Source organism: Protopterus annectens, chromosome 4.part0 (genome assembly GCF_019279795.1).
Source record: "Protopterus annectens isolate FY-2018-M chromosome 4.part0, PAN1.0, whole genome shotgun sequence".
Taxonomy (NCBI): domain Eukaryota; kingdom Metazoa; phylum Chordata; order Ceratodontiformes; family Protopteridae; genus Protopterus; species Protopterus annectens.
In genome coordinates this window covers 1,877,203,655-1,877,217,441 of record NC_056733.1, presented here as the reverse complement: position 1 = coordinate 1,877,217,441, position 13,787 = coordinate 1,877,203,655, and the positions used below count along the sequence as shown (strand labels likewise).

The window sequence follows — 13,787 nt, the reverse complement described above, 5'->3', positions numbered from 1 at the left end:
AGAGCTTGTATTTCAGAAACTTTAAGCGCTAAGGTAATAGCCACCAACAAAATTGCCTTCCAAGAAAGAAACTTCAGAAGACATGATGCAGGCTCAAAAGGGGGAAGCATAAGTTGAGATAGTACTAAATTTAGATTCCAGGGAGTAACTGGATGTCTGATAGGTGGCCCAAGGTGATGAGTCCCTTTCAGAAAGGCTTTACATAATCTGTGAGACATAATATTAGAGCCTTCACATCCTAAATGAAAGCAGGATATTGCAGCCAATTCATCCCTTATAGTGGCAGCTGCCGCACCTTCGTGAAAAAGCATAGTCAAGAACTCCAGAATACTATGAATAGGAGCGACATAGGGATCAATATCATGTTGAGAAGCCCAATAAACAAATCGTTTCCATTTACTGTTGTAGAGTTTCCTGCTGGAGACTTTATGAGAAGAAACTAGAACATGTTGCACCACGGAAGACAAATTATATGACCTGGCTAGGTTGGGAAGTGGGGTAGCCAAGCTGTCAGTTTGAGGGCGTGAAGAGAGGGGTGAATAACTCCCGAAGAGTGACTCTGAAGGTCTGGCACTGGATCCAGAACCCAAGGTTCTTCCACTTGATATTGCTGAAGGAAGGGGAACCTTATCTGCCAAGGCCAAAATGGGGCTATCAGAATAACAGTCCTTCACAAGCTTTTGGCTTTCTGTAAAAATCTGGGGATCAGAGGGGTTGGCAGAAAGGCATAAAGGAGACCCAAGGGCCAATCATGTACGAGCGAATCCCTTGGGCTGTCCCGTGGTGGAGGATACAGGGCAAAATAGCTTCTTCATTTGGCATTCATCGGGGATGCAAAAAGGACACAGCAAGGCTGGCCCCATCTGCAGAATATCATTTCCACCACTTGTTCTTTGAGGGAACACTTGTGGGGCAACAGAATGGCTCTGCTCAGTTTGTCCGCTATCACGTTGGATGTCCCCGGGATGTGCGTTGCTATCAGAAAGCGCCCGGTGGACATAGCCCTCTGCCAAATTCTCATGGCCTCTCGGCATAGGGGGCAAGACTTGGTTCCTCCCTGTTTATTGATATACTAGACCACCAACATGTTGTCCGTCTGGATTGCAATAGTCTCCCGAGGTAGAGAGTCGTGAAAGTGCTGCAACGCTAGAAACACCACTCTCCACTCTAGGACACTGATGTGCAAATGGGATTCCATCTCTGACCAAGTACCTTGGACAGTTCTTCCCTGAAACAGCCCCCCCCCCCCAATCAGGGAAGCATCCGTGGTCACCGTGGCTGAGGGAGGGCGGAAGTACAAATGGACGACCTACAGTTACCTGGTGGCTGTTCAACCACCAAAGATGGTCCTTTTTGCAAGCATTTGTTAGTAGAATCTTGAATGACATTGGAAGCTGTAGATAAGACCACTGGGTGAAAAGTAACCACTGGAGTATTCTCATGTGCATCCATCCCAGAGGAACCGCTATGAGCGTAGCTGCCATGGTACCTAATAGCTTCAGAACCTGGGAGGCCGGTACCCTTCTTTCCATTAGCAAGTGGGGACACCTGATTTCATAGAGAGATTACTCTTGCTTGAGGCAACCTAACCAAGGCGGTGGTGGTGTCTAGATCTGCTCCTATAAAGGAAACATGCTGCGACAGTAATAAAGCAGATTTTTCAAAATTTATGGCTATGCCTAACTGAGAGCACAAATTGATTGTATAATCTCTGGAGAGAATCAGTTGATGCCTGGTGGTGGCGGTTAGCAGCCAGTCATCCAGATATGGAAACACCAGAAATTTTGATGCCTCAGGTGAGCCGTAACCACTGCCATGCATTTGGTGAACACTTTGGGGGCTGTGGTGAGACCAAAGGGTAGTGCTCAGAATTGGTAGTGACCGGCCCTCAGCCAGAAACGCAAATAATCTCTGGATGGTCTGGCCATTTAGATGTGGTAGTATGCATCCTTGAGATCTATACAGCACATCCAATCACCTGTTCCTAGAAACGGTAACATCGACTGAAGCGTGACCATCCTGAACTTTTCCTTCTTGACAAAAGTGTCGAGTCTGCTGAGGTCTAAAATGGGCCTCCAGTCCCCCGTTTTCTTTGGAACCAAAAAGAACTTGGAGTAAGTCTGGTCCACCGGGACTGGCTGGAAGACTCTTTTTCTAGCAGCTTGTGGATTTCTATGACTGCTTGATGCCGCAGACTGGGTGGAACATCTGGGATTCTTGTTCGAATAGGAGGGATTCTGAAAAGGGAATGATATAACCTCTGGTAACTATGCTTTGTACCCAAGAATCTGTTGTAATTCCTAGCCAGGCATCTGGGTACAAAGTCAAGTGACTCCCGACTGCCTCCAGAGCTGGACAGTCGGGCCTCCTTTCAGGAGCACTGATAGGGCTTGGCAAGGAACTGCTCCCTGTCGCCCTGGTTCTACGGACCCTCTCTGCCGCTCAGATGGCATCTTCCGTTATTACCCCCTCCTCTGCCCCTGGAGGGGGATTCACTACGTGTGTTTTGGAAAGCTCCTTGGGATTTCCAAAACCACATTTTTCCACCTCTTTACCCTTTGGGGTATGGTCTAGTAGGGGTGGAAAAATGGACTCCTACGGCAGACAGAGTTTTTCCCTCCTGCTCACACCTAGTGAGAGTCTCCTTGACTTTGGGCCCAAACAGGGAAGAGCCATCAAATGGGGTGTTGACAAAGGAAGACTTGAAGGCTTCCGCAAAGGAGCATAAGCGCATCCAGGATTGTCTCCGCAGAGCTATCGCTGAGCCTGCTGCTCGGCTCAACCCATCAGCTGCATAAGAAATGAGCCGCATGGATGAGTTCACAATAGAATTAAGGGTGTTAAGCTGTGCCGTCACCTTCTCAGAGACAGCATCATCTGTGTTGCCCTTTAGAGTATTTCCAAGCTCTTTGAGGAAATCTCATTGAAGACGGGTGAAATGGGTTAAATAGTTAAAGCGATCACATGGCAAATGTCGCAGAACTAAAGATGCATTTCCCGTATCTGTCCATCGTCCTAGAGTCTCTATTAGGAGGATGGACAGAAGAAGAGGTTTCTGACAACTCTTTCTTGGTGGCCATCGCCACCACCATGGCATCAACGGGAACTCCCTTCATGAGAAAAGTCCTGTCTTGGGGAAGGTGATAAATTTGTTAGGCCTCCGAGGGACCGGTTCCATGGAATCAGGAGACTCCCACGCCCTTCGAGTGACTAAATCCATTAGTTCGTCAAAGGGCAGAGTAACCCAGGAGATGGAAGGTTGAGACTCAAAGGCCTTCAGGAGCACCGACTCATCCTCAGTAGGGGTAACGGACTGCCAATCACCCCTCTGCTTTAGTATTTCCAGGATGTCTGCAAAGGAGACATCCTCCGAGGGGGACCGTGGGGACCCTTCTGATTCCTCTAAGTCTGTGTCTGATGTCAAGGATTCCCGAGAGGAATCCAAATGCCTCCTCTTGCAAAATCTCTTTCTGGGGACCTCATCAGTGTCTGGTCTGGTGAAGTCTCAGTAGAGCAGGGGTCATCCGATGGGGTTACCTGAGGCTTTTATGGTGATATTCCATTCTAGGACTCCTTCTGGAAGGCAGTCTTCTATGCTAGCAGACAGCTGTTCCTACTCTGATGCCAACATACAGGCCTCCATTTTTTTCTGCATCAAGCAAAAAATTAGGCTTGTTTACTACTATTACTACTAAGACGACTGCTAAAAGGGCATTTGTAATGTAAACCTTTGCGTGTTATCTTACACCAGCAGTTGAAAACATTTTCAAGTCTGCAGAAGGCAAGCCATGGAAAACGGAGAAGGCTTCCTTTGGAATCATTCACTAGCAAACATAAAAAAAAAATATTGAGACATACGTGTAACACAAAAGGTTTCTCAAATGGATACTTAGTTTTCAAAGATTCTGTAGACCGAAGTTTTGAGACTGGGACCAGAGGGCGTGACTGTAAGCTTTCTCGCTGAAACAGAACATACACCTTCAGAAAAACACCCCCCCCAAAACAAAAACTGAAGATGGTGTGGACTAACTGTCCTTTTTATGCAGGATGTAGGCATGCACCCCTACATAATGGAGTACCATTATTAGTTAGAATGCATGTAGTGCTCTGGGACAGCCAGGTAGATGTCCACCTGCAGACAATTCCCATTATGTCATGAATATTACTTCAACAGTCTTCCATACAAAGGACCTCTAGAATTGGGTAATTCTACAGTTACCAATGAGAGAAGAAAAAATGCAACTTTCACATGTTAATATTAATGGTTACCCAAACCATTCCTTTATATTTAAAGGTATTGATTTAGTATTGGATGATTACAGAGGAGGCCCTACACATTTATTATTGGAAAAACTTGAATTGATTTGGCAGCTACGTCTGAATTCTTACCATTTTCCAGGCTTAAATGATATGCTATCTTTAGCCTGTATTTTAAAATTGAAGAGTTTGGGTAGATAATAATAATTTCTAAAAAATTTTTTAATAATTTTTATATTGTAGATGACATGATGGTTTGTTACGTTGTTGTACACCCAGTTAAAAACATAAGTAGAGATTAAATTAATGTATTTTATGTAGATTCATTATACTCTGTTTTGAGGGGTTTATATATATGTATATATATTTTTTTTGCTGGTATAAAAATATAAATATATACATGAGGGCGCTATAACTAATGAACTTGATTTTTTCAAACTGTGATCACATGACAGCTAGGTTATTTATTGCCCCATCTGGTTTAACAGCTTGTTGCATGTTAATGCGAGTCTGAAGAAGTTCTGTTGTTTACAGAACGAAAAGTGGATTTTTACTTGCTGCTTAAGTGGATTTTTACTTGCTGCTTTGGTTTGAATAAACACGCTTTTTAATTGCCCTGGACTGAGTGGCTAAAATATTTTTGGAGTCTGTAGATTCAGCATTTTCGGGTTCCAGCCAGGTAGATGTCCACCTGCCGACAATTCCCATTATGTCATGAATATTACTTCAACAGTCTTCCATACAAAGGACCTCTAGAATTGGGTAATTCCACAGTTACCAATGAGAGAAGAAAAAATGCAACTTTCACATGTGTACTGATTTGGAAATGCAGTTACTGAATAATTTCAAAATTTAAAGGATGGCCTGAGCAAAACTTCACCAGTACAGAAGGAAATTTAAGACTCATTTTTCTTACAATGAAGAAATAAAAATGTATTCAGAGTTTAATGTTCAAAGCCATCAAACATTATTTCACAATCACCTTGGATCAATCAATTGGAACTACATGTCAGCCCACCTCACAACCTACTGCTGAATTGTTCACAACCCAACACAAGAATTTTCAATAAATGTATTAATAAATTCATCTTTGCAAAGCATAAATATTATGTTATGTTCTGCAGTAACATGAATGGTGGTGTAACTAACAAATTATTAAAAAATACAAAGCCTTCCGGTTTTACCCAATTGAATTAAACAAAGCCAAGATGGTTAACTCTATCAAAATAATAAAAACAAACAATCAAACGATGCAAAGCTTCATTTGAGGTAAAGCATTCCATTAAGATGGGTGACAAAATAAAGCCCTCTAATTAACGTGAAAAAGAATGGAAGAAACACAATGGTGCTGGAACACAATGGCATCACCATAACACAATCAAACAATATCAGCTAGAGCACTAGCATACAGATTTTGAACACATTTCAAGTCACAAAGAAGTACCCTATCCATTCTTAACATAACTCCTCCAAAAATTGCAACTTAAGTGATCACCTCTGTCCTGAGTAAGATAAGAAGCACTGTTTCCACTGTTCCAAATAAGATGCCAGGAAGCCCAATTTGTGCAATCAAACAAAAAAAATGTTTACACACCCTTATGCACATTCTTAACAGAGCACTAAAACTGGCTGCTATGTTTGAGACACCTGGAAGCTATTATGGTCTCAGTCTACAAACACAGCCCTTGCACTTATCCCAATAATTTCACACTGATGAACTTCACAAGCATATCATCCAAGGTGATGGAGAGAATCACCATGGAATTTATTCAGACAAGCACAGGGAAACCTTCCTTCTCCCTGCACTAACACAGTACGTAATATTTGTTAAAGGAAGAGTTTCTGTTTAACCTCATATTTTTGACAATGCGTTTGCTGCCCTGGATGAAGGTTTAACTGTCTATAAAGCATATCTGAATCTGGCTAAGGCAGTTGAGAGTATACACTATGATGGAATGAGGATCTAAAGATAAATGAAACCATAACAGCTTGACTCCACAGTCAGTTACATGGTTGTAGAAAAGAACAAAATGACCCCAATGCTCACCATCTCTGGCATCCTCTGCACAGATGTTACCACTGACTTCACTGCTTTGCTCCCAAGTATGTGGACAGCTGCAAATGCTTGACAGCAATCTTTAACTCAACTGACGCCACTTACCTTTAACACATGAATGCTGCAGTAAAAATTACTTTGCCTGCAATGCTAAAATAACTAAATAAATAAAAATTAGCAGCCTGACATTTGGCAAAAAAAAAAAAAAAAAAACAGAGAAAACAAAAGATTTATACAGTATTATGGGTAATAACTAAATGTTGATAAAATAGTAAAAGATCTTGGGAGTTCTTGTAGGTGACAAACTTTTGTTTGATGCACATTCAACCTCTGTCTGCAAAGCATGCGATTTGTCCCGATTTGTCCACATAATCCTTTGTGGGACTGAGGGCTGTGTCAGACAGGTAACATCCTTTTATGTAGTTCTTACTAGACCAGTTATAGAATAATGCACTCTGTTCTGTAACCTACTCACACACTATCTGGTGCAATAGGAGAGCATACAAAGATTGCTCTCAAACAGAACTGAAGGGCTGAAAGACTTGTGTTAAAGTAAATGACTACTGCAAAAAAATTCAACCTCTCTTCTCTGTAACTTATCATTTGAGAGGGACATGTAAGTGACAAACAATGCAATAAACGACCCCTTACCTCATTCCTTCCAACATTCTGATTAGAAACCCCCAATCACAATCTTTGTCAAAATGTATATCTTCTGTCTCGGTACTGTGAAGCGGAACATCTATCTACACCTTACTATTTGTTTCCTCTACATGCTTTTTCTCCCCTTGTGCCGGCTGATCACAAAGTCATCGTTAACCATTCATACCCCCTGCCGCCAGCACAGTGACAGCTCCAGTGCACATTAGCTCCTCAACAGGGCAAGAGTCACTGGAGGCAATTCTCTTTCCAACTGTGCAAGAGCAGTCCATGATGACGCTGTCAACTAGGCAGCCATGAGGGGATTTTTTAGCTCCAAGTCTCTAACTTCACTCCCTGGTGGTGGGGTACACACTTGCAATACCACAAGGGCTACCAACATTGCCCAAACAGGAGCATACATGCTTCAAAATGCACCATGCAACTACTACTGAAATCCTAGCTTGGGTAGCAACACCTAACCCTCCCTAGCTGTCAGAACTGTCCTTCACCTACACCCAGGATGGTAGATTTAGTGGTGGAAGGAGCCACCCCCCCCCCACACACACACAGGTGCACATACAAAAGTCCATGCCTCTCCTACTCCTCAAACTTGGCTGTTCCAATGTCTGAGGGGCTAAGTGAACTCGGGACATCTGGGCTGTAATCAGATATACAGAGCTAGATACCTGGAACTGTACTATAAATTCTAAAATTCTATTCTCTGAATATCTACAGTTGATCTACTGTACATGTTGGGAAAGTTCCTCCCTGGATCGTACTAGTAAGGGTTACTAAATTAATGGGTTTTACACACAAAACATCATGGAATGAATATATGGACACATGAATGACTAAATACTCGAGATGCCAATTGCAAGTGTTATACACTCTGTCTAGTTGCTTACTTTTTCATGGATAAAGGCACATGTTCTGTGAGTCTTCCTGGGGTTGGAAGAAAGTAACACTCCAACAATGGTAATTCCAAAGACATTTGAACTGTTGAGAGTACAGTGTGTAGTAGCAAAAAAGAATAATGAAAATTTCATTACCTACATAAAGATTGCTTTTGTATTCAACATTGTGACACCTCACTGCCATGTCTTGAGCTTCCAAAAGAACCTAAAATTTGAAGGAAAAAGAAAATGGGTCAGCTATGAAAGGCAAAGGAGAGATCACACTGCTAAAACAGCTGTATGGAGTGGATCAATGTCTTTCAATAAATTAATCTGCAAAGCATTCGCCTTACCTTTTCAAGTGAAACTCCTTGGGAAAAACATAACCACTGGAAACCACTTTCATCACCCTGGGGTACCACAAGTCAGGAGCAAGTGCAGTTTTATCCTCCATGTCATAAGGTCAAATCTTTTTTTTTTTACATGCAATCTTAATTGCTTTTTATTTTACATGCTATCTTAATTGCTGACTCAATCCATCCCTGCCATTATATTTGTGATGAAATAACATGCAGTTAATTCAAAGCACATACTGGTTGACCTCTTGGAGGGTGAGATGAGGATCCTGCTTAAAGACTTTAAGTAACATTTGAAAAGCAAAAATGTATTTATTTTACATTTGTTGACTGGGCTACTCCAACTGGATATATGTCCATTTTCAGTACAGGCCGGGGAGAAAAGCTCCACAAATCACAGTATTATTTATATTATGAGACATTTTACAGATGCAGGTACATTACAGATATTAGCAATTCTTTACATTTCCTTACATTTCTGCTTACAGAATCATAGTACATATGTATGGATAGTCATAAAAAGATATTTCTAATATTATTAGATTAATATATAAAAACACACTCTCTTTATAGTTAACAAAAAGTAACTAGTTTATACAGGTATAGTGATTAGTACCCAGAGGTAAGTGAGGTAGTTAGTCAGGGTTAGCACAAGGGCATAACCAATGTGATTTAAGGTATAGTTTCAGTTTGTTTTTAAACAGTGTTATTGAAGAAAGAGAGGTTAGGTCAGTGGGGAGTGAGTTCCAGGTTTTACCCACGGTACTACAGAACACAGTCACCAGCCATATTGTTAGTTTTACCTATTTGTACAAGTAGTTTATTTGATGAGCGTAGGGTCTTAAGGTTATTGTAGGGGGTGATAAGGTTTGTAAATATTGATGTGAGGAGAGGAATACAGAGACCCGAATTCAAAAAAAATTACCAGAAGGTGTACACACTGTGTACACCTCATCGTAACCTTTTCTCATTCACAGACAGCCTGCCCTGGTGCTTTTGCATGAAGAATGCAGCACTGCAGTCAGCTGTCTCCTGGCTATGGTACATGCTTACAAGGCAGTCCAGGGGAGAGGCATATGCTGGATTAGCTAAATTAATTTCCCTGAAACTGCATACAGTATGGTATTTATGCAGCACAGCAATACAGAGAACCACTCAGCTGCATAAATCATCATGGCTGCTCGCAGTACAGAACATGGTCAAAAGGCAGTGTTCATCTATTGCAGTAGAGATAATTGCTACTGTGTTTGAGTGTGCATATTTGTGGGGTGCATGTATGAGTGTATATGCATGTGTGTGACATGAATGTATGTATGTATGTATGTGTGCATTCTCTGTGCGTGAGTCCATGAGTGTCATCAGGTGAGGTGTGTGTGTGTGTGTGTGTGTGTGTGTGTGTGTGTGTGTGTGTGTGTGTAATGAATATATGCGTGGGTGGGGTAAAAGGGCCGTGGTGGCCGACATACTTCCAAACACCCCTAAATAAATAAGCAAAGCATGCAACATTGGGCGGGGGGGGGGGGTCACGAGCCACCAGGGAAATCTCTGAAGACATGGGTGTGACCAGTACTACTTTATGGTATATAAATCTGGGCAGTAAAGGCACAGCAACAGAGGAAGCCAGAGGTAATGAAGATGAAGTGCCTGAAATGCATGGTAAGTGGGAAAGACGAAGAAGTGAGGACATAACAGCAGAAGCCAAAGTAGCTCCAACTGCAGAAAAGGTCAAAGAGAACAGATTACAGTGGTTTGGGAGGGTGGCCTAATGGTTAAGGTGTTTGCCTTGCAAGCACAAGGTGCAGGGCTCAAGTCTCACAAGGGATAATTGGCTAGGCCTAAAATGGCTCGCAAGGGCAGTTAGCTTAGTACTAATCTATGAACCTATGTGCATAAAGGCAGTAGACAATATGGTGAAGATGATTTGGGACAAACAGGAAGAAGGCAAAAGGAAACAAGGACATCCAGCAAAGAGGTGGACAGACTGGGGGAGAGAAGATCTGCACTCACAATAGTTGACAGTGATTCAGAGACATGCAAATTAGCCAATAATGCGGTCTTTGTTCAACATGGCTAATGTGTCTCGGAATCGCTATTCTTTGCATTGTGGAAACAGAACCTTTTTCTGCAGCCTTTACTCCAACCACTGATTCTTTCTGGATCCCTGGGAAACATATGCTTATTATCACATTCTGGAATTTAAAGTCTTGATAGAAGGTTGGACGAGAGGTAAATGCAGCCTTTTTTTTTATAAATTACTACTTTTTAAAGAATTTTACTTTTTGTGTTTGGTGACAGTGAGATTATAAACGACTATTTGATTAGCTATAGGTAACGACCATTGCACCAAATTTTACTGATAATGGCTACATTCTCTTCAAGCTGTATGTTGACTTTGTGCAAGCCATTTGGAGAAGCAATCAGCTTGCTTCAATACCGGGTAGGTTTTCCTGCTGGCTCAGTTGAAACAGCGGTCTGTTTCACACAAAGACGTGGCTCCAGTCAAGACATTGCATGTAACTGGCATAATGGTTAAGGTGTTTACCTTACAAACACAAGGTGCACGGTTTGATTCTCTCAAGGGGTAATTGGCTAGGCTTAAAATGGCCTACAAGGGCAGTTAGCCTAGAACTAATATATGAACAAGCCTGCTGAAGGATGTTACAGGTTAGTTTACATTTTTTGTTTTAATGAAATTATGCAAATTCTCTTTAATTATGTATGCTAACTCTTGAATTTGGAATATATGTTGTAGGAATGAGTAAGTATGAATGATGTATTCAGTGTATTTTTGTGCCAAGCTTTGTGGATAAGTAATAGGTTCATAAGTTTATACCACGGTCTTTACAAGCCTAGCTGTGTAACCCAAACCAGTTTTGTCCTTGAGTTTCTTGTACACATTTATGGTGTGGTATTTTAGTAAAGAAACAGTTAAAGGGTGTGTGGGGGACATGTTATTTGGGGATTAATTTACTACTGTTGACCTCTGTCTGAGACATGAGGGCCAGACTGGGATGGTGCATTTATGACTTCCCATGCAATAATCAAAGTTTCTTTTGAAAAGGATCAAGGGATGAACTTTGCTTCACACAGACATGGTGCTTATTCCATAGCATGGAGAGCCTTTGAGATAACATAACAGTCTCTCCAGGATGTTCTACTTATGTCACAGGCAAAGTTCATGTCTTTCTATATAGTGTTTCTGGTGCTGTTCGTTTTGCAAATGTGCAAGAAATCCATCACAGCTGGATCTGAGGATTCCTTGTATGCTAAGCATAGATAGGCTGTCAGTAACCTATAGGAAACCAGGTACAGATATAGGGCCTTAAGGTGATCTGTGTAGGACAGGGTATTTATACCCTGGACTTTCCTGGAGAGGTACCTTTGAGGGCATTCCAACTGCTGCAAGTACCTGGCTGGGTACATGCCAAAGGGGGGGCAATGGTTATAGGAGAGCTGAGTGTGTATAGTGGTACTATAACCTTCGTGGACTTGGAAGCAATACCTTTGCTTATGAGTTGGCTGACATACAATGACTTTCTTATATCTTAGCTACATGTTGGTCAAAGGCCAGATTACTGTCTGTATAGGTTTATGGTTTGTAAACAAAGAATAAGTTGCTGGATTGGGCTTGGAAAGTGCTGGCCTTTTTTATTTTCTGTCTAAATATGTTCCAAAATCCCTAACTATTGGGTCACCTCTTAGGGGTGTATTATCTATGGAGTAATTGGCTTGGGCAAACAATTTCACAAAGACACTATAATGCATTTCTTCATGTTGACTTTTAATCCATGGCTTTGGCACTAGTTTGTCATTACCTCTAGCTTTACTGACAGTATCTACAAGGGTTAGAAGTACAGTGTTACTACCGTGGGAGGTATGGAAGCAGTGTTGTGTGAGGAATATGAGTTTTTCCTGCAGGAGAAAGTTAACGATTGTTAAGTACATTTTCAAGTATTTCAGAGAGGGTACGTTCAGCAAAAAGATTAAGTTCTTCACCTCACAGACACAAAATAGAGGGTTCGATTCCAACCTCAGGTTATTGGTTAAGCTTAAATGGACCTTCAGGACAATTAACCGACTATTCTCCCATGAACCTAAGATTACTATAGGTCTGAAGTTAGTTATGTCTGTTAAATTTCCTCCTGTATGTATAAAAATGATGTGTGATTTTTTTTCCCCAGAGTGAACATGTGTTTCCTGGACCAACCTATTTATAAGGCTTGGGAAAGGATTGACAATGTCATTGGCTATTTTAAGGTACTTGCTTGAAAGGTCATCAGCTGAAGCTGAGCATGATTTGAGTTTAAGAATTGTTTTCTATAGAATGAGGGCACAGGTTTGACGATAAAAGTGGACACAGTGATATGAGGCTGCTGGAGAGGGGAGGGATTAGTTGTGGGAATCCTTGGTTACGGACACTCACTGTACTATCCATGAAATAAGAGTTGAACTCTATTGCAGTTTTGAGTGCTGAGTTATTGGGAAAGGAATTAGGGTTGAATTTTTGGCCAGGATGTAAGATTACTTTAACGGCTGACCAGAATATTTTAGGGTTGTGTTAACTATTGTTCTGAATGTTGTCATAGTATAGCTTTTTGTATTCATTTTTTTTTTTTTTTTTTTTGCGGATTAGTATGGCTGTGGAGTACTCTCAAGTTTTTGAGATATGATATTTTATATTTCTGCCATTTTTTTTTCTTTATCCTGCATTGGATAGCCAAATTGTATTATTTGTTTTAGTTTTTTCCTTCTAGGAGATGCAAGGCTATTTAGGAAAACTGAGCAACAGCAACAAATCACTGGTTACACACGGCAGAAATAAAACTCATTTAATAAAAAAAGTTAGCGCTTTCACGGACATGTTCCGCTTCATCAGACTTTTTTATTAAACGAGTTTTATTTCTGCCATGTGTAACCAGTGATTTATTGCTGTTGCTCAATTTATTTTTGTTACATTGGTTACTTTATTTGTTTGGGTGCTTTTGTGTTTTTTCTATTTAGGAAAACTACATTGAATTTGCTTACAGCATCATCTAAGGGGAGGATTTTTTAGGATATTCCAGTTAATAGATGATAGGGTATTACTGGGCATGTCTGAGTTAAACTTGGACAGGCTGCATGTTGTTTTGTAAACATACCATTTAGATGGACCTGTGAGATGTTTGGTATAATTTCTGCAAGTTTTCTGGGTTTCTAATATTATTATGGGAATTAACCCCATTCCTAAATCAGGGCATCACTGAAGTTCATGAAATTAGTAGTGTTTCAATCTTTGATGTTAAAAGTTCTCTTCGCAGCACCTGTAATGGGCCCAGAATTGACACCTGTGGTTCATAGGGAATTACTTGCATTATTAGCCTAGCTAAATATGACCATAGATTCTTTTTTTTTTTTAGATCTACTACTACTACCACTACCACCACCACCCACCACTGCTACTACTACTATTGTAACTGTCTGGGTATCTTTCATCCACATTGCTCTCCTTTCTGCCTGCAAATCTTGATATTTTATGACTATGTTTCACTGTATGTGAGACACTGTAATCAGAATGTATGGTAATGTTGTTGTGTTTATACAATC

At 41.0% G+C, this 13,787-nt stretch overlaps 1 protein-coding gene across 3 annotated transcripts in view; it reads right to left on the bottom strand.

Moving 5' to 3' along the window:
• Positions 1-13,787, bottom strand: part of MRPL22 (mitochondrial ribosomal protein L22) — a 145,227-nt gene that overhangs the window by 3,270 nt on the left and 128,170 nt on the right. For all 3 annotated transcript variants that reach the window (XM_044069547.1, XM_044069548.1, XM_044069549.1), the window contains one exon: positions 8,005-8,074. In XM_044069547.1, the coding sequence (XP_043925482.1) occupies positions 8,005-8,074 (70 nt within the window). The remainder of the gene's footprint in view (positions 1-8,004; positions 8,075-13,787) is intronic.